This window comes from Calypte anna, chromosome Z (genome assembly GCF_003957555.1).
Source record: "Calypte anna isolate BGI_N300 chromosome Z, bCalAnn1_v1.p, whole genome shotgun sequence".
In the NCBI taxonomy this organism is placed as follows: Eukaryota; Metazoa; Chordata; class Aves; order Apodiformes; family Trochilidae; genus Calypte; species Calypte anna.
In genome coordinates this window covers 39,908,438-39,928,138 of record NC_044274.1, presented here as the reverse complement: position 1 = coordinate 39,928,138, position 19,701 = coordinate 39,908,438, and the positions used below count along the sequence as shown (strand labels likewise).

Here is a 19,701-nt window from a genome sequence, read left to right as displayed (position 1 = left end):
ACTACCATCATCAATGTTGTTCTAAGTAGCATGTAAACAGAACCTGGCTTCTAGGTGTTCAAAAATTCTGCGAGGCATTTTACTTACACAAATGTACACTTTCTAAAATTTTTGCAGCTAACTTTTCTGAGCAAGTAGTCAAAAATTTTCCACCTGATATCCCTACTGGCATATACTATGGATGGGCCTGTGTTGGAAATTAAGAAGTACATAAAATGGTTTTGAGCATATGGTAGAATCCTTTCTATAACAATGTTAAGAAATGAATGGTAAGAATTTTCCATTGTGTGGTACTTTAATGATAATGAATGAGCCAGACATTGGCTTTAAATAAGAAAGCAGAAAAGGATTTGTAAATTAGAATATAAATTCTTACTGCTCTTAGAAATGTATTTGGTATCCATCTCAAATGTGTGTATTCTGGGAAGGGAAGACAAACATCCCTCAAGACCTCTCAGTATTCATAGAATATGCTGATGTAAACAAAATTGATTTACATTTGCTTCTTTCACCATTACTTAAATACTCCTGAAATCAAGATTTCCAAAACGGTTGTTGCTTATTATGCTGATAGCTAGATAAACATAAGCTTAATAGAGTTATTCGGTTTAGTGGTTATGAGATCCCTAGAATGAGCTGGAACATAGTATCTTATCCTCTGCAATCCACCTGCATTTAAAGTATGGGGCATCCTCATATGTAATGATTTTCCAGTAATTCTTCTCTTAACCATACAAGTGGAGCTGTGGCTTGACATAAAGGGTCAAGATGCAAAAATAAATACTAACAAGACAGAATAAAAGTCCTGAACTGCGGGGTCTATGTTTTTCTTGCTATCAGGTGCTGGTACTGAGGAGGTATGGTTAGGGCACATGGAGGGCAGTGAGGTGGTATGGCACAGCCAGCATGGTTTCACCAAGGGCGAGTCCTGCCTGACCAACTTGGTGGCTTCTGTGATGGAGTGACAACATCACTGGACAAGGGAAGAGCTACGGATGTCATCTGTTTGGACTTCTGTAAGGCCTTTTACACAGTCTCCCACAATGCCCTTCTCTTTAAACTGGAGAAATATGAATTTGATGGGTAGGCTGTTTGGTGGATTAGGAATTGATTGAATGGTCACATCCAGACAAGAGCTGTCATTGACTCAGTGTCCAGATGGAGACTGATAAAGAGTACTGTTCCTTAGGGATCCGTACTGGGACCAGCACTGGTCAATATCTTCATCAGAGACATAGATGGTGGGATTGGGTGACTATCTGACAAGTTTGCAGCCAACACCAAGCTGAGTTGTGTGGTTGACATGCCTGAGGCAGAGGATGCCATGCAGAGGGAACTGAACAAACTCAAGAAATGGGCGTATGTGCACTTCATGAAGTTCAGCAAAGCCTTGCATTTGCAAGGTCTTGCACTGTGTCAGGGCAGTCCCTGGTATTCGTGTGAGCTGGGTTATCAGCGTAAGAACAGCCCTGTTGTGATCCTCTTATTATTTTATATATTGATTATGAGGATAAATCAGCCACTACTTATAGACTACACGTGAATTTTACAAAAGTAACAAGGCTGTTGGATTTAAAATGAGTTACAATGGTTTATTTTAAAAACAGGGAAAGCCGGTTTTACTGGCAAAGGCCTTTGCATACATTAATCACCTTAACACGAGAGTCGTTAGAGTAAAAAAGGAAAGAACAAAAGAGGATTTATCACCATCCCTGCGGGAACTGGCCTCGGGCTGGAGTTGCTTCTGGGTTCTCCACCGTTCGAACCTCTGTGTCTTTTCTGTATCTGGAAACCAAAGTGCTGAGAGGAGGGGGCGTCTGGACAAAGCTGCTTTTTCCTTTTTTCCTAGGGTTTTTTATACCCCAAAAGAAAGAGGGGTCCCTTTATTGCATAAGTCCCTGATACATACAAACTTCCAGACTTCCCGGAGATGAGTCATCCTTATCTTTTTATCTTCTGGTGTCCTGCTATGTTCATTGTGTTTTGGTCTCCACCCTGCACCAGGAGGCGACCTGATAAGTAATCTTATCTTTTAGGTGTCTGTCAGGCATACAGTGAGGTAAACATATGTTAATTGCAAGCAGGATGAAGGAAAGAGAAAAAAAAATTATTCAAGAGACATATTTTATATTTTCAATTCCACGTGTATACATGCATTCTCTTCTTTGGAGAAGCACTTGGGGCACTGGTAGATGAAAGATAGACATGAGCTGGCAATGTGCTCTTGTAGCCCAGAAGGCCAACCGTATCCTGGACTGCATCAAAAGATGAGTGACCAGCAGGTAAAGGGAGGTGATTCTGCCCCTCTGCTCCACTCTGGTGAGTCCCTACCTAGAGTACTGTGTCCAGCTCTGGAGTCCTGAGTACAGGAAAGACACAGAGCTATTGGAGCAAGTCCAGATGAGGGACACAAAAATGATCAGAGGGCTGGAGCAGCTCTCCTATGAGAAAAGGCTGAGAGAGTTGGGGCTATTTAACCTGGAGAAGTGAAGGCTCTCCAGAGACCTTATTATGCATTTCAATACTTAGAGGAGGCTTAGAACAAAGATGGAGGCAAATGTGTTAGTAGGGCCTGTAGTGGTAAGACAGGGGGTAATGGTTCAAACTAAAAGAAGAAAGATTTAGACTTAACACAAGGAAGAAATTTTTTTACAATGCAGGTGGTGAAACACTGGAACAGGTTGTCCAGAGGGGTAGTAGAAGGTCCATCCCAGGAAAGATTCAAAGCTAGGCTGGACAGGGTTTTCAGCATCCTCATCTAATTGAAGGTGTTCCTGCTCACAACCTCCAAACATTCCTTCCATCTCTCAGTACATTATCTGCCCAGCCTGCGTTGCTGCCTCTATTTCCTGCATTTCACTGACAAATTTCAGGTAGCCTTATGGCAACTGGCAAATAATGGGCATTGTTCTAGTTTATAATGTTTTATCTTGCAGCCAATCTCATGGGGATTTGGGAAAAGGACTTCAGCAAATCAAGGAGTCCTTGTCCTTGTGCAGGACTTCAGCCGAAACTTGATTATTAAGATGTGGCAAAGGATGGGGCTCATCAGTCCTGTTGCTGATGAAAAGATATACACCTCTACAGAGAATATATATATGTATATATTCTATAGAAAGCATAATTTAAATAAAGGCACTTATTAGAATAAGCAGCATTTTGACTTATGTTGCTTAGGTTGTTCATAAATTTAGCTCTCCAAAGGCTGACAATTTTGTCCTAACCATTCTGTGGACATTTTCAGCACATTTTGGTCTTTCTTTTAGGAAAATGGTAAAAGAAAATGAACTTAATTGCTGTCAGAAATGCTTTCAGTTTTGTTTAAATAAAACCCCAAACAAGCATACCCCTTCACCTCAAAAAAAAAAAACAAAAAAACAAAAAACAAAAAACAAAAACCAAGCAAGCAAACAAACAAAAACAAAACAAAAAACCCGCAAAAAACCCAAACCCAAACAAAAAAAACCCCAAAACCAAAAACCCAAGCCAAATCCATTTTAATGGACTGTGTCCATGTTGAAAATCGGTACAGAAATGTTCTTGAAAGTGAGTTTGTTCTTTTCTACTTTAAAATTGAGTGATGATGGGATAGTTGATTCATTTATTTTTTTTTTCCCCAATGTAGGAAGGCATTCTTGCTGATACAATAATGCCAAAGGCTTGTTTTATATTTTACTTTTCTGGAAGAACAAATACTAGACATATTAGTCAATCAACATATTGTCAATAATACATTTAAAGGATAAATCTTATTGTGGTGTTTAGCTAAGCTCATAGATGCCTTTGAAAGTTATTTTTGCCAGTGATTTCAAGTGTATTTGTGGAAATCATAGTGCCTTAAGATGGGTGTCATGGTAACACTATTCTGTAAGTGCCAATTAATGCTACTGTCCAGAATTAATTTAATCACTTTCTTTTAAAACCATTATGCTTGAGGACAGAGAACAGTAACTGAAGGAACACTTGAGAAATTTAATCTGCCCACAGCTCTCACCTGAAGTGTGATGTATGTAGATAAGAAATAAAATGCTCTTTTGTGTTTTTGCCTTCAAGTTAGAGAAAGTGTAATTGCATTAATTTGATTGAGTGTATGTACCTGCACATTATTTAATATCAAATAATGTCTATTGGTTTTTAAGTTGAATACATGATTCTTAGGACAGTATAATCTTTATCAAAGGTTGTATTTTTGTATTATGTGCAAATAACTCCTTCAGCTTATGTTATGACACTACCATTAATAAATAACTGAGAAAGTTGTGGTGCTGCTTGATGCAGGTTTTCTGGTTGATTGTATTTGAGATGCAAATCATCTGTGTGTATTCCTTAGCATACATTGAAAGAGGTGCTGCAGTTCTTTCATTTCAGTTTCAGGTTGGGGGAGAGAATTGCTCTTCTTACAAACTTGGTGCTAGATTATTTATGTTGCAGATGTTTGCAGTTCTTTGTTATTAAGGTGAACACCAAGTGAGGCATCAAGGTCACTGAAATTGTTGGATTTCAAGAAATACAAGTATATTCAGTTTCACATCCTTTTAAAATAATTCCGGGGGTGCATTGTAATTGTCTGCCTCCTTCTGAAGGCTATTACTGTACTGAAGTGGAGCTTGTTAACAGTGTCAAAATAACAATATAAGAATTTTTTTCAAAGGTATATTGGTGATAATGCTCTTATTTGGATGCTTTGGCATTAAACTATCTCACCTTCTAATAACCTATAGAAGATGTGACTAGCAAATGTTAAACTGCAGCATGTCTTCACATTTAAAACAGTCTGCAGCAGTTATCCAGGCTTGGATGGCTGGATGCATTTCAGATTTGGAGCCTCCCTAGAAACATATGTGGAACCTATATTGACTTGATATGCTTTTTACTTTAGAAGAGATTCCCTGTGTGTACAAGATAATGTTCTCAAAATCTACCTGAAAATGAAACCAGCTTACTAAAACTTGAAAATAAATTTTCAACTTCTGATTTTTAAATATATAATTTGATACATGTTTATAGTATATATAAATTATTAGTTTTTGTGTTAAAATTGTTACTGATGTGAGTATATTTTATTTTATTTTCAGTAATTGTTACGTATTGTGGAAGACACAGGGACTGTCAAACATAGTTTTCCGAATGAACACAGTGATTTAAAATGCTGAAAAGTGTCATTAGTAACATTTCTACCAAAGTGGCACTAGTGTGAAGTCTAGTTTACTGGAAGTTTCATTGATGAATGAGAAAAGTAAAGAGGTGCAAGGAGAAAGAAGGAGCAAATAGAAAGACCTTGAGATCAAAGAAAGCTTCAGAAACAAGAGGGAGAGAAAAATTTGTCAAAGACAAAAAGTGTGAAGTCTAGTTTACTGAGATTTTTGCACCCTGCTTTGCCACGTATACATTGGGAGGTTGCAGCGAGCCAAAGGAGAAGAAAATTCTTGCTCCTTTGACTAGTTGCAGATGTGTCTCTGATAACTGCCTAAATATAATAATCACAAAGCTGCAGTAGGCAAACTTCAAAAGTTTGCTTCAAAAGACTTTGTGCCATTTTGATATCTTTGATACTTTGATATTTTGGTAAGTGTTATTCTTAGAAATTGGCTTCTAAGCTATGTGGATATAGTGGTTTGTATCCTTTCTAATTCTTGTTCTGTCCTAGAATTCTAGCAATTCTTGTGTTTATTTAGTTTATAATCTTTTGGTTCACCACTTTGTTCTGTAATATGAAGGGTTATTGCCACAATTATGTTTTAAGAGGCTTTTGATAATTTCTATATTACTAGAGTGCTTTCTCTGTGCTGCCCACATTCCAAGGCTGCTGCCATGCCTGGCACAGTTAGGTGTCTCAGTCCTGTGCAAGACTTTGTAAGGGTGATCACCTGAAAACTTACACTGACAGAAAAAAGCATTCAGAAATGTTCAAAAATATCTAAAATTAAAGTGTACGAAAGCCATTGCTACTCTGAAGACTTTTGTACTATGTTTAGGACTTTGGGAAACTATGTCCTCAGAATTCTATAACCTGAAAATATCTTTGTCTATACATCTTTCAAAATTTTAAACTGCTTAGTTCTTTTAGAAGGCAGCTGGCAGGAGCTACATCTGGTTCCTCTGTTCTGGTTTGACTGTTTAAACATTCATCTGGGTCAGGGCAAAGGTCCATCTGCTACAGCTGAAAATAAATCACCTCTGTATCTTGAAACACATTAATCTGGCTCAGGCCTCTTGAGGAGAACTTCCTCTCATGCTTCCATACTGTTTGTACGTAGGCTTTTACATAGCCTCAGTGTAGCATCCCTAAAGTTATATCAGGAAAGAAAGTAATATTTTGTGGTGTTATGAGCACGTCATAAGTCCTGCCTCTTGTCTCCAGAGTGCTTTATTATTTGTCATGGGTTATGCTCTTGTTCTAATAGGACAGCATCCCCATGCTAGAGGCATGGATTTAAAAGTTACATCCTTTTACGTTCTTCTGGTTCCTGTTTAAGACTCAAATATTATAATTTCCAAGGATTCAGATACTATGTTTTATTCCGGGACTGAAATGAGATTTAACAAAATACCAATTTGCCTTAAAATGTATTTTGTAACTTTTTTGTGAACGGAGAAAGAAGGTGGAAGAGAAATTATAAACAGAAGGCCTCACTTGCTAGTGTGATGGCTAGAGAACTTGCATCATCTGTTTCTCCAGGGGAGTATTTGAGACCTATTTAGGTTTTCAAGAGAGCTAGAACTTCATAAACATTGGTGACAATGACAGTTAATGAGTAATTATATACCTAATATAAGATACTGACTTTATGTAACGGTCATCTTCTGTAATGAATGAGAATTTAATTTTGCTTTTTTTTTTTTTTTTTTTTTTTTGTGGCTCAGAGTAGCTAAGTGCTTAGTATAGATTTTTTTTTTTAGTTTGTTTGGTTAGTTTGCTAGGTTATGATTAGCTTGCTTTTCCGTAGTGCTGTGATTTGTCAGTGAAAAAAGGTAGAATTCTGTTTAAAGTATACAGTAAGATTGGTATTTGGCTTTTTAAAAATTTTACTAATTGAAAATAAGATTAGGTTTTTGCATCAGAAAAAAAAAAAGAACTGAGAAATGCTAGGTGCAGTGCTAGGTGAAAAGATGGAGGTGAAATACAGAAGAATAATTAGATGAGGATTTTAAGCAGTGATCAGGATGGAGGAACTCAGGAAGAGTAAGAACTATAAAATAGTTTTAAGGTAAGTGTAGCACCTAAACTCTTCCTTAAACAAGAAAATGTGCTCATCTAGATGTTAAACAGACAATATAAATGAGGAAGAAATACTTATTCCCTTTTACTATTTAATTAAATATACAGTACAAACCTGCAATATAAACCTGTAATATAACCCAGAGGGTCTTTTGCCTCAAGAGACTCAAAATGTTTTGGCTTTTCTGAATTCACCTGACTTTTTATTCTTCTCTCTTACTGAATGTGCTATGATTAAAAGATTAAAAATCAAAATGCAAGCAATAAACCTCTCCACAAAACTTCTTTAAACTTACAGATGGAACAATCATGAAGTCTTTATGGATGCTTAATAAAAAAGGTTCCGCTGAAGGCACCGAGCCATAAGCATCAGGTATTTTCACACAATTCCTTTGTAGAAACTAAATGTAATTTATTGATCTATGGTTCTAGATAAACTTAGGAAACATAAGGGAACTCTGTGAGTGAATTAAACTGAACAAATAACAGCATTTTCAAGACAGTTTTGTGCAAATAATTTATTCTTTCACAACAAGGGACCATAAAGAGCATCTTTTTTCTTTAGTATGATATATTTCTGTAGTAATAATAAAAAATCACATTGCTGTGTTCCTTTTAGTTATGTTACCAAATAACTGCTAATTATCCCCTTTGCCTTTGTTTGACCCTCCTGAGACATTTACAACAGAAATGGAAAAGCTTCTTGAATGAATGATCTGTATTCAAATCATTGAGACGGTAGTTAAAAAGATGAAAGGAGTCCTTGTTTTTTGAGCTTGCTTATAGACATTATCCCCCTTTGCAGTATACCCAGAAGTTTGTGCCATACAGTGAAAGGTTATTTGACAAACACCACAGTCAAAGTCATAAATGTAGTTACGTTTCATACCAACTGTTTACCTAGAGTCACAGTCAGGAATCTTAAAACATTGTGTCACAGATGCATAATTTCACAGCTGAGTGTGGTCTAAGATCATAAGGAAGAATGTGCTGGCTTTGAGAAACACAAATGCGCCAGATGATACCAACAATGAAAATCTGGGTAAAGTGAGCAAATTTGCCTGTTCTGTTGTGATTTGCTGCATAGCCACAATCACAAAGTAGCGAACTACGGACACCTTATCCCTGTGGCATTCATCAGGTAGATATGTACTCCAATCTTGCATATATCTGCACATTTCTAGTAGTGATTGGCAATGTTCTCAAAAAAGTATGTGTGCATGGTTTGAAGTAGAAATTGTATTAGTTATAATGCACACAAATACTATTAGGAAAGATTTACTCTCCACACAAATGCGTGGTAGCATAACCTGTTTACCACTCTACATCTGAAGTGCTACTTAAAAGCCTCCCAAAGACTTATGCAAAGATTTAGAAGATAATGGTTTTAGAAACTGTTCTCCTCTCACAATAAATGTCAGCTAAAATTTTGAGCTCAGCAGACTGAGAAGGAACTAAATATACTTAACCAAATCACTGTAATTTAAAAGGAAAAGCATCAGAGCAGGAAATTAATAAATTAGTTAAGAGTTATCTAAATGAGTAACTTTCATCATCGTATTCAAGCTCATCTTCCTCATCATCTTCTAAAAGTCCATATTTAAATTTGCGGTAGACTGTGCCATCCTTGCCCATATACACAATGTCATCTTCTTCATCATCATCTTCATTGTCTCGATCTCTAAACTCAATCACTCGATCTTCCTGGTAACTGGGACTTTCATGGTAGTTGCTTGAGTAGGAAGGTAAGGTTTTGGAGTGATTTGTAAGCTTCTCATACCCACCTTTTTTGACAGACTGGGTTTTGGCTTTTGATTTTTGCCAGATGAATACAATGGCTCCAATGACAAGCAGAAGCAAAATGCAGATAACAATAAAAAAAGTAGTTTTGCTTTTGCCCTCAGGTCGTAGAGTGGTCCGTAATACACAGTCATCTGCAACAGCAGTAAAAAAAAGAGATTAAGTGATCTTGTGTGCAATTTATGGTGGGGGAGAGAGCAAGGTGATATATTTGACTCAAAAAACCCAGTATAACCTTTATGCCTGCTTACATTTTTAAATGTATACCGCTAAATACCTCAATTTTCCAACACTGCAATAGTATTCCTGCAGGTGGGATAGTGTAGGGGTGCTGAGATAGCTGTCATTCTTTATTAGATTAGAAATAATCAGGAAAAAGCAGAAAAGATGACAGGCATGCAAATGCATTTTGTTGTGAGGAGCTTATAATGCAAAAATTTGGATGGCTATGTATTGAAGTGAGCACTTCCCAGTCACCTGTTCTATGAAAAACCTGCCCATTTAACACTGTGGCTTTCATTGAGAGAAGGTACCATTTCCATCCTCCATCACAACTGCTGTTATTTGTGTAAAGTCCTTCCTATTCTGGTGATGGAGATACACGATACACATATATTTGCCTTATTCTGATTTCTGAATGTCAGCCTAGTCAACCCTTAAGCCATCGGCACCATTGCTGCTCTTCAGCGTGGTCCTACCTTGTGTTTCACTGCAGTCACAGCACTCTGGGGTGCTGGGCAGGTCATGGTCACTGCAGCAGGGCAGGCAGCGGCTTTCCTCCAGGTAGAGCTGCTGCCCGGCTGGACAGACTGTGCAGTTAAGAGGCCCAGGTCCCTTGCATTCTGTGCATGAGCTGTCACATCTCTCACACTTGGGCTCCTCCTTTTTCAGACACAGAACACAAGAAATGTACATTTTTTGAATCAGAGAATAAAATTTTCAGGGTTGGAAAGGATCTTTAAGATCATCTCGTTCCAACCCCCCTGCCATGGGCAGGGACACCTCCCACCAGATCAGGTTTCTCAGAGCCCTGTCCAGCCTGTCCTTAAAAACTTCCAGGGGTGGGGCTTCCACCACCTCTCTGGGCAACCTGTTCCAGGGCCTCACCTCCCTCATGGTGAAGAACTTCCTAACTTCCAATCTAAATCTACCCTCCTCTAGTTTGTATCCATTTCCCCTGCTCCTATCACTACCTGACATCCTAAAAAGTCCCTCACCAGCTTTCTTGCAGGTCCCTTTCAGATACAGAAAGGCTACAATGAGGTGTCCTGGAGCTTTCTCCTCTCCAGACTGAATAACCCCAACCCTCAGTCTGTCTTCATAGGAGAGGTGCTCCAGCCCTCTGATCATCCTCATGGCCCTTCTCTGGACACACTCCAGCACATCCATGTCTTTCTTTTAAGAGAGGCTCCAGAGCTGGGCACAGTACTCCAGGTGGGGTCATGCAGGCTGTGTTAAAGCCTCTGCTCAAGTCCAAGTAAATTATGTCAGTTGCTCTTCCCTTGTCTGTTGTGATGTTGTGAGCTTTTCACAGAATGCCACAAGATTTGCCAGGCATGATTTGCCCTTGGTGAAGCCGTGTTGATTATACTGAGTCATATCCTCATTATTCTTCTGCTCCAGCAGTGTCTCCAGGAGGATCTGCCCCGTGATCTTACAAGACACAAAGGTGAGACTGAGCGGACTATAGTTCCCTGGGTCTTCCTTCTTTCCCTTTTTGAAAATGGGGGTTATGTTTCCCCTTTTCCAGTCAGTGAGGACTCCACTGGACTGCCATGACTTTTGGAACATAATAGACAGGGGTTTAGCAACCACATCTGCCAGTTCCCTCAGTACCCCTGGGTGTATCCCTTCGGGTCCCAAGGAGCTGTAAGCTTCCAGGTTCTTCAGATGGCCACAAACCTGAACTTCACTTACAATTGGCAGTTCTTCCTTCCAACTTTTGTTTTGGATTTTTTTGTACCTGACCTGGGAGTTCAGCCCTGTCATTCACTGTCTAGGTTATCAGCTCTGGGTGTCAATGATAAAATGTAGTAGGGACGGGGAAAACTAAAACTTGATTTTTATTTCCTGGATTCTAAGAGACCTGCTTGTAGTGAGAGGGGAAGCTTAGAGATCTCACCTAACTAGACAGACAAATAAAACTGTCAGACTGCAAGCTTTTTTGGTTAGAAAGTGTGGGTTTGTTGTTTTATTTTTCTAGTCCTGTGGTTGCACATCTGTTGTTCTTTGGCAGTAATGGCGATGAAGTCACCTTCAAGAAGTAAGAAAATTCCTATTTTTCTGCCATAGGACCAGGACCCCATATGTACTGTGACGACCTGGAAACTCCAATAACCTTCCATCAAACTTGATGTTTTTCCTGAATCAAAGCTGCTTTTCCTGAATCAAAGATGTAAAGGTCAGCAGAGGAGGTCCAGCATCTCAGAGTCCAAAAGCTTGCAAAGAGCTGCAGAACTCTGTGGTCCCCAGCTCTTCAGCCTTATCTCAGCCTCAGTTACAGGGTGGCACAGTTAAGGGGACATGCCAGGCCCGAGACTCCAGGGTGTGCAGCATTGCAGGCTGCATGTCTTGCTTTGCTGCCACATTATTGAACATCTTTGGAAGGCAGTTGGTGTGTAAATCTGGAAGCTGGACTGCCAGGGCTTGTGGCACAGACCCAAACCTACTTGTGGGCCTTCTCTACTAAATACACAGCTCTGTTAACCCTGCACTAGAGGTTTCTGCCAGCAGTGTGATTTCTTACAGACAAAGCAGCAGAAATCTGTGGGGAGAAATCGATTATAATGGAAGGAAAAAATACTTTATCACTAATATAGCCAATATTCTCGTGGCTTTGGTGTGATCACTGACAAAGTCATGCCTTTATGTTTACTAGTAGAGGATCATTCTGTAGTAGACTACCCCAGAGAGAGAAATACTTCTTCCTCTGCCAAGGGAAGAAAAAAGTAAGCGTATTTAAAAGATAAGTGGCCTTGAAAACTGAGAGAAGGGTATTAGCATTCTATGCTGTTTGCATTGTGTTCAGAGGTTAAAGTTCTGTATACAAATCACAGGGAAAATGTCTACAAATAGTTACCTCTTGTCCTGATGTCTCCTGGACTTTATATTCACCTACAAAACAATCTGAATTGCACATTCCACCTAATAAACTGTAGCTCCATACACAAGATGTGCAGCTGAATGCTCCCTTCCCTAAAAAGGAAGATAAAACAACAATATCACAACAGGAATAATTGTCAGCTTCCTTTAAAAATTACAGTCATTGCTGCCACCAAGGAGAAGGATATTTTTCTACAGCATTCCTATTTCTCTAACTGGTATCAGAAAGATTTTGGCCCTAATTTTTAGGTTTTACGTGCCCACAAAATGTATTTCTTACATGTTTTGATTCTCAAGAAAAGCTGAATTGGGAATCAGTTTTACAGGGAAGCTCGGATTCAGGAAAATCAGTTGGGTCAGTGCACTGAAGTAAAAGCGTGGGGAATGTTGGCCAATGTGCTACTTGTCACAAAATCAGTACTTACTGCTGATTTTCAAACAATTTTCAAACCACAATGAATAATTAATTATGTTTGAATAGCAAAATAAATTCTTCAGTTGCATAGGAAAAGAAGTTCTGTACTTGGGGCAGAGCTCTGTATGCCCATTTTGTACTGAGAGTCTTTCTGAAGGCCAAATACTACTGTTTACAGTATTTCTGTGAAACCTTGAAGTGAAAGGTTTGCCTTACAGGTTAAAATGCACCTGTCTGTCTCCCATCTACTATGCATTTTTTGCCACTCTCTGAAAGCAAGAAAAATGAAACTCCAGTAGCTCACATTAACAGCAGTTAAGCAGATGAAGTTAGCAACTTCCTATAACCCAATGAACTTTCTATGTGATTTTCCTGAGTAGTAGAGAGTTTACCTTCCTGCTTGGAGAAAATAGAGATACCCAAACATCTTTGCTCATACATCATCAAAATATCATGCATCAGAACATCTACAGGTTTGCTGTTTAGAAAGGTTGGCTTGCATTTCATTCTAGCATTTCTGTAATTATGGCAAAAAATATGTCCTGTGGTATTTATCTAAAATAAAGTAAAAATCAGTGGAAAAATCTGTAAATTTGTGTGTCTCTCATTTTGTCCCAAATCCAAGCAAAATATTTCTGTTCTTTTTATAATGTTGTTAAACAATTACATTTTAATAGTTCTTGAAGGTGGCTTCACTCTAAGAGTTATGTCTGCAATTTTAAATGTTATGTTGCAATTAGCCATCTGTCCTATCCAGTAGATCCACTAATAAAACCCAAGGTTTTTATGTTATAGTGTAGTGTGGTCTCAGCTGCACGGTGACACCTGTCAGCTATTCCTCATGCAATTCGGATAGAAGGGGCTAACAAGTGGGTCCAACAGGATGAATACTGCTTGCTTCAGATTTGGACAAATCAGGACACTGAATAAGAAACTGAGTTAAATCTGTGTGTCACAGAGAAAAACTTTGCTTTTCACCCTGAAGAAAGGTCTGTTTCTACTCGTGTTCCTGTTTGCAGATTGTAAAGATGGGTTGGATTTAGGTTTCTTGCCTTTCATAGAGTAACACAGAGAACAACTCAAAGTATTATTCAGTCATTATTCAGTGTTTGCACAAGAAACAACCCCAGCACTGTAACTGACAGAGCCACCCCTCCCCTTGCATCTTTGTGAAAGGCTTTGCTGATGGAAAATTAATTGCAAATTACAAATTCATTACCGCTGTCTGATTGTTGGCCTTCACCCTGTTTCCCTTCACTCCCAGTGCTCCCTGTGAGTGGCTGCCTTTACTCTTGTGCTCTATGGCTGGAGTTTAGCAGTAATTGAAATCCTTGCTTTGAACAATATGCTACATGTAATGTGGCAGCATTACCATATGGAGTAGCCAGTAGAGCAAATCTCTCAGTGCCAGGAAGAACCCCACAGCCCTGGTGGAGGTCTTCATCGGACACTGTAGCTACTTAGGGTGTGGATGGGTTGTTACTGCAGTATGTGGTCTCCCCAAATCTTGGAGCAGAGTGTGAAAGAAGAAAACAAAACAAGATGGCAGGTGTTTTGATAACCCTTATTTCTGGTCAAAGCCGAGCATGTGCTTTTACCTTCACATGTCTGGCAGGAAGGATGGCATCTTTCACAGATGTTGTCCTTGCTTTCATAGTAATACTCAGGACAAGAGCTAACACATTCATTCTTCGAGCGCAGTAGGTAGAAATATGCATCACAGAACAGGCAGTCTGTGGGCTGAGGCCCCACACACTCCTTACAGCCTTTGTGGCATCTCTCACACGAAGCAGTGGAGTTTTGTGCAAAATACCTAAAACAGATCAGACAGTCATTGCTTTGCATAACGTCCAGCAGTGACAGGAAGATAAAAATGTTTATCCTTCATCATCAGCTTTTAGTGTGATTACATCCATGTATAAAAGTGGTATTGGTGTGATAGCAGTAACATTTACAATCGCAGTGAGAACGGAATTGATTTCTTTTAATATCCCTTGGTCATTTGAATACAGCTACAAAACAAAACTTTGTAAGTTGAAGGTGTATAGAGCAAAGCTTTCTGGATTCTAGGGTGAATTCAGACACAAAGTATTGGAATAGGCAAGGCTCAAAACCTCAACTCCGGTTTTTCATTCTAAGACATGTTATGGAGGTGTTGGGTAAGCTCTGAATTTCTCACTGCTCCCAGTGATGTGCTGCCAAGTGGAAATTCAGAAATTTAGTATTTCATTTTGGTGCCCAAACAGGCTTAGCCAAAGGATACTATCAGAGGAACAGTGTTCATCTGAGTTGCCCGGGACAAGGAAGAACTTCTGCACCGTGATTTTGTTGAGATATGGTCATTACAGACTTGCAGTTTAATTGTGTGATAATTCAATCTAACAGCCAGAATGATCATACTGTGCTGCAAAAAGAAATGGGCCTGACCCAAATGTCATAGGCTCACCTCCCAGATTTGAATTTCTGAGACATGTTGACAGGACCACACTGAATTCACATTTTGAAATTGAGGTTGTTGCCTAGAATTACAAGTCCTCAGTTGAAAGCTGTTTCAATGGTTGGTTTTATTATGATCCGTTATAAACATGCAAAATGCAAATGCAAACCTCAATGCAAACAAAAGTAACCTCATCTGAACTACAGATTAAGTAGAGGCTGCAAGGATGCTTGAGGGAAGTTACACTGCTTCCTGTGCTCAAGTTGACTAATATATACATAGTACAGTATAGTATATAGTGTATAGTATATAGAATATTTATTCTTCTTAACACTATTCTGTATAAACAGAACCTAGGAGAATCCTTGGAATTTAAGAATGGCTACACCACATCAAGCTGGTCCAAACTATAAAGTTTTGTACTGTGAGGAGAGATTTTCTATCACCTTTGTACTGGGACAACGTAAGATTTTTTTCACCTGAGTTCAGTTCTATTTCTCTCTGAAGTAGAAAAGGGCAGAGTGATGCAATTTCTCAAAGATCTATCTGTGACATAGCTCTTAGGATCTTGGATCTTTAGCTTAGACCTTACCCTTCTGGACACTGGTATACGCATCCTTTTCCTTGTTTGTACCAGCCCCGTTTGCAGGAAAGGCACTGGGAGCTGTGTTTTCCAGTGCAAGTGGCACAGCTGGTGTGGCATGGGGAACATTGTCCTTCGTTGCTGTCAACATAATACCCATCTGGGCATGTTTCAACACAGGTTGTGTCTGCACAGACAATAATGAGAATACTCAATATTTGCTGCTACAAAACATCTCGTACAGCTATGCTAGAGCAAACTCGCTAACAGGAGGTGCTACCAGAGCACATATCAGAACAAGAAAAGAGAATGTTGAGATATGATAATTGTTATTTGCTACTTCTAAATCTTGTCAGTTCATTAGTCCTCACCTCCGCTTTTTATGTGTATTAGCAGGCTCTTCAGAGCAGATAATTTTTTTTATCTTTGAGAAATACAAATGCAAAACACATAATAAGCATCAGCAGTTTTGATTTCTGTTAGAATATACAAAAGAAGAAAATGTAATTAGGAAACCTTTCCACATTGCCATTTTCCTTGGAATTCACTCAAAGCATCAGCTTTATTGCATTCTCTGTATAGGATGACACATGGTAAGTTTGAGATTTAATGATATTTGTTTGTCTCTACCCCTGTCTGTGACTGCTGCTTTAGGTTATGGGAATAAATACCTATAATAGTGCCAAATGTACAAGCTGTATCCCACTTTTTTGATGAGATTTCAGAGGGTCATTATAGGAATCTTGAATTTAGGACTGATGCAACTAACTGAAAGTGCATCAAGCTAGGAGAGCAGTGATTGCCTATTACTTGTCATTATCTAGCCTGTCTTTATAGTTTCAGAGTAGAATAAAATCAAGAGGCAGGAGCAAGACACTTACTGAGAAGATAGTGGTTATTTGCACAGTTGAGACATTGGTGTGCAGTGGGTCCTGAGCAGTGGAAGCAATTCTTATGACAAGGCTTGCAGGTCTGAGTTTTCTCAACATAGTACTCTGAGGGAGAACAGTATCCATATGGCACACAGTGCCCATCACGGTTCAGTTTCAGTCCATTCCCGCAAGTAAGGCAGGCAGTGGAAGAAGAACAAGTCTGGCATGTCCTGTTGCATGCTGAAATGGACATAGAGTAGAAATGTCACTGTTTCATGTTGCATTTTAGATTATTGTTTAATCTTCAATTTTGAAAAGAGCAGTCAATGGCTCAGGATGAGAGGCTGAGGGAAACAGTGGCAGCTCTGTTTCTGCATGTTGAACATTTTAATATTTTCAGTCATAGGACACAGTTCCTTAGGATTCCCTTTGTATTTGTCCTACTTTTGACAAGCAATTGTTTTCAATACACTGTCTCCATCAGCACTTAGTACTTTACCAGAGTAGTTGCCTATAATATTAAACACATTTAGCTTTGCTATCTCCCTCTGATGTTTTTTCAATTTTTTTGTGGCTCTAAGATTTGAGTTGTTATTTTTTTGCATTAGCTATCTCCTTCATTTCCAGGACACTGATAATAATATTTGGTGGCACAAGCAGGCCCTTTCGGGATAGTCTTAATGAGACCTACTTGTATCTCACTACCATTCAGGTGAAAACAACAGCTGCCAACCTTGACAGTCTCCAGTGGCTTCTTCATAGTAAGTCCCTTGAGGGCACTCTTCAAAACAGGTGCCACTGTAGAGGACAAAGGAGTTGATAGCACACTCTGTGCAGTCATCAGAGTCTGGCCCATCACAATCTCTGCAGTCTTCATGGCACGGAAAGCAGTGCTTATCTTCAGCATAGAAGTGGGATGGGCAGTCCTGCACACACTTCCCCTCATGCAGAAAGAACTCATCCATGCACTCTACAGAGGACAACAAACAACAGATAAGCAAACAGGCAGTGAATTCTGACCTTGGGCAGTGAGGCAGGGAAGAAATCCTAAAGGCCCCTTGGGAAGCTAGTGCTTTCTTTTTGACTCTTCCCCCTTCCAAACTGCCCATAAATGGCCCAGTCCTCACACATGTTCTGTGTTACATCAAGAAACTGAGAAGCAAAGTGACCTGTTCAGCTTTATTGACAGTTATATAGGTGGACTTCTCCTGAGATATTATAGCTGCATTATGAACTTGCTGCAAAATCAGGGATGTCTACATCTGAAGTTTTGTTTGTTTTATTATTAAAATAAGTCTAGCTGGAATACATGGATCTGAATGTTTGTCTTCGCATAGAGCTGGGATTCGGCTAATTTTATTATGAATACTTGGTTTCAAAGCTTTGTTTATATTATATTTTCCCCCATTTCATCCATGTTTAAAATTCCAGATTGGCTTGCTCAATAGCTATTCTTGAAATTTTTGTGGATGCATTCAGACTTACCAGGATATCCAAGTCTTTTCTAATATGCTTCATTACTGAAGGTTTCATCCTCTACTATGAGTAGCCATTTGCAAAAATGCTAAGTAGGTGTAAAGTTCAACCAAACTGAGAAAGAAACATTCTGTGTTTCACATTGGTGTAAATGTGTAAAAAGTGTTTGGGTATGAATACACTAGATTGGAAAAAGAATGAAACTGGCAGGAATCTCCAAAACACAACGTGGGGCAGGCAAAGCAATGTGAAATCTTTACAGACTGGTGGTTTATACTGAGTTTTATCATGAAGAACTCATTGCTTTGCCTCTGTCTTGGAGATTAGCAATGATATTATAATTCTTTTTCAATTTTTTCTCATTACATAATTTCTCTTCAGATCTGTGTTTCTGTCAAGCTGTTTCTGGATAGATCCAGATACATATTACCATTTTTACCTTTGCATATTTCATTGTTAATGCACTCCTGACACATATCAGGGCAGTGTTTGCAGATTCCTTCAGAGGCAAAATGCTTCTCTGAACAGGTAGGTTGACACATCCAGTGATCCAGAAGCAAAGGACTTTCACAGGAGAGGCATTTGGTAGCACTTCCCATGCATGTCTTACAGGACACACTGCATACCTTGCAAGTCTCAGAATCATTAAAATATCCCCTATTGAAGGAAAACAAACACAAAACACACTTTCGTCAATGTACAGTTATCAAACAGTCCAGAATGTAAGAATTGTGCTGATATATAAGACTTTCCAAGCCCAGACATATCACTAGATCAGTTTTCTCTCACCATCTGTTGCCCAACCTTCACCTACGGCCCTCTGCCTGTGAGCAGACAATAAGTGTGGTCAGTGCTGTGATGGGAGTCCAGCCTTCCTTTGTTCTTGTACCTGTTCTCTTAGGGATGGTGGACTTTGTTTCTTGCTTATTTCTTGGTTTCCCCCTCACATAATATGGGAAGATCTCTAATGTTTGGGAAAAGAAAGATGCAACCTCTAGTCTTGGAAAGTTGACCCTCAGCAGGGTCAGGGAAAGACAGAGAAACACAGCAGCTCTAGAGGAGTGAAAGAGAAGAGAAAACCCTGGAATTGTGAATGCTGGGAAGAAAAAGAGGGCCTGAATTAAAGAAACCCAGCAAGAGAAGGATGCTTAAGTAGTATGTGTGCTTAATGACAGCAAGATAGACACAGTGGGGAGGGATCTATTACTGGTACCTGTGATGTGAGTGCAATTGTAGACAGCCATGGCTGGGACTGTTAGTCATAAAGAAACTACAGCAAAAAATTCTCCTATATTTCAGAGGAGGGATAAATGGAGAGGCTGGATGCAATCCAGTCTGCCACCCGTCTTAAAATCATAATGCTGGAAAGGTAAAGAACAAGCGAGGCCACATTTTAAGGTAGTTACTAATCGCGATGTATACAGCCATTGATGAAATCCAAGGAAGGTGACATAGAAAGTAGTCCCAGAACATATATCTTTCCTTCTTGGAACTGATCTTTCCAAAGAAAGACCGAGGAACTGCATTAGGAGCAAGGCTAGAGAAAAGACAAGAGTTGTGCCTGCCATCTATGCTCATCTTTTTTATTTCTAACACTTGTCATAATCCTGCATCTTTTTCTTAGAGTCTTGCCTTTTTCTCTTATTCCTGTCTTGAGTACTTGGCTAGCCCACCCTTTCAAAATCTCCTGTCAAGAACAGGGTGTAGCAACCCTTTCTGTCTCCTATAGCATGTCCCAAAGTTAAAAAAGAGCCCTAGAAAAGCCTTATGTTTTCTGCTCTGGTGGAGAGTAGTTAT

The 19,701-nt window shown here is 39.2% G+C and overlaps 1 protein-coding gene across 2 annotated transcripts in view; it reads right to left on the bottom strand.

Annotated features, from left to right (window-relative positions):
• Nucleotides 1-8,749: 8,749 nt before the first annotated feature.
• The window catches only part of PCSK5 (proprotein convertase subtilisin/kexin type 5), a 248,141-nt gene continuing 237,189 nt past the window's right edge, over nt 8,750-19,701 (bottom strand). Inside the window, exons 30-38 of one of the 2 annotated variants that reach the window (XM_030467471.1) lie at nt 18,344-18,561; nt 17,162-17,398; nt 16,438-16,668; nt 15,566-15,743; nt 14,135-14,349; nt 12,099-12,214; nt 10,218-10,220; nt 9,718-9,901; nt 8,750-9,153 (exon numbers count right to left, since the gene is read on the bottom strand). In XM_030467471.1, the coding sequence (XP_030323331.1) occupies nt 8,750-9,153; nt 9,718-9,901; nt 10,218-10,220; nt 12,099-12,214; nt 14,135-14,349; nt 15,566-15,743; nt 16,438-16,668; nt 17,162-17,398; nt 18,344-18,561 (1,786 nt within the window). The remainder of the gene's footprint in view (nt 9,154-9,717; nt 9,902-10,217; nt 10,221-12,098; nt 12,215-14,134; nt 14,350-15,565; nt 15,744-16,437; nt 16,669-17,161; nt 17,399-18,343; nt 18,562-19,701) is intronic. The other variant, XM_030467470.1, reaches the window with a different exon arrangement.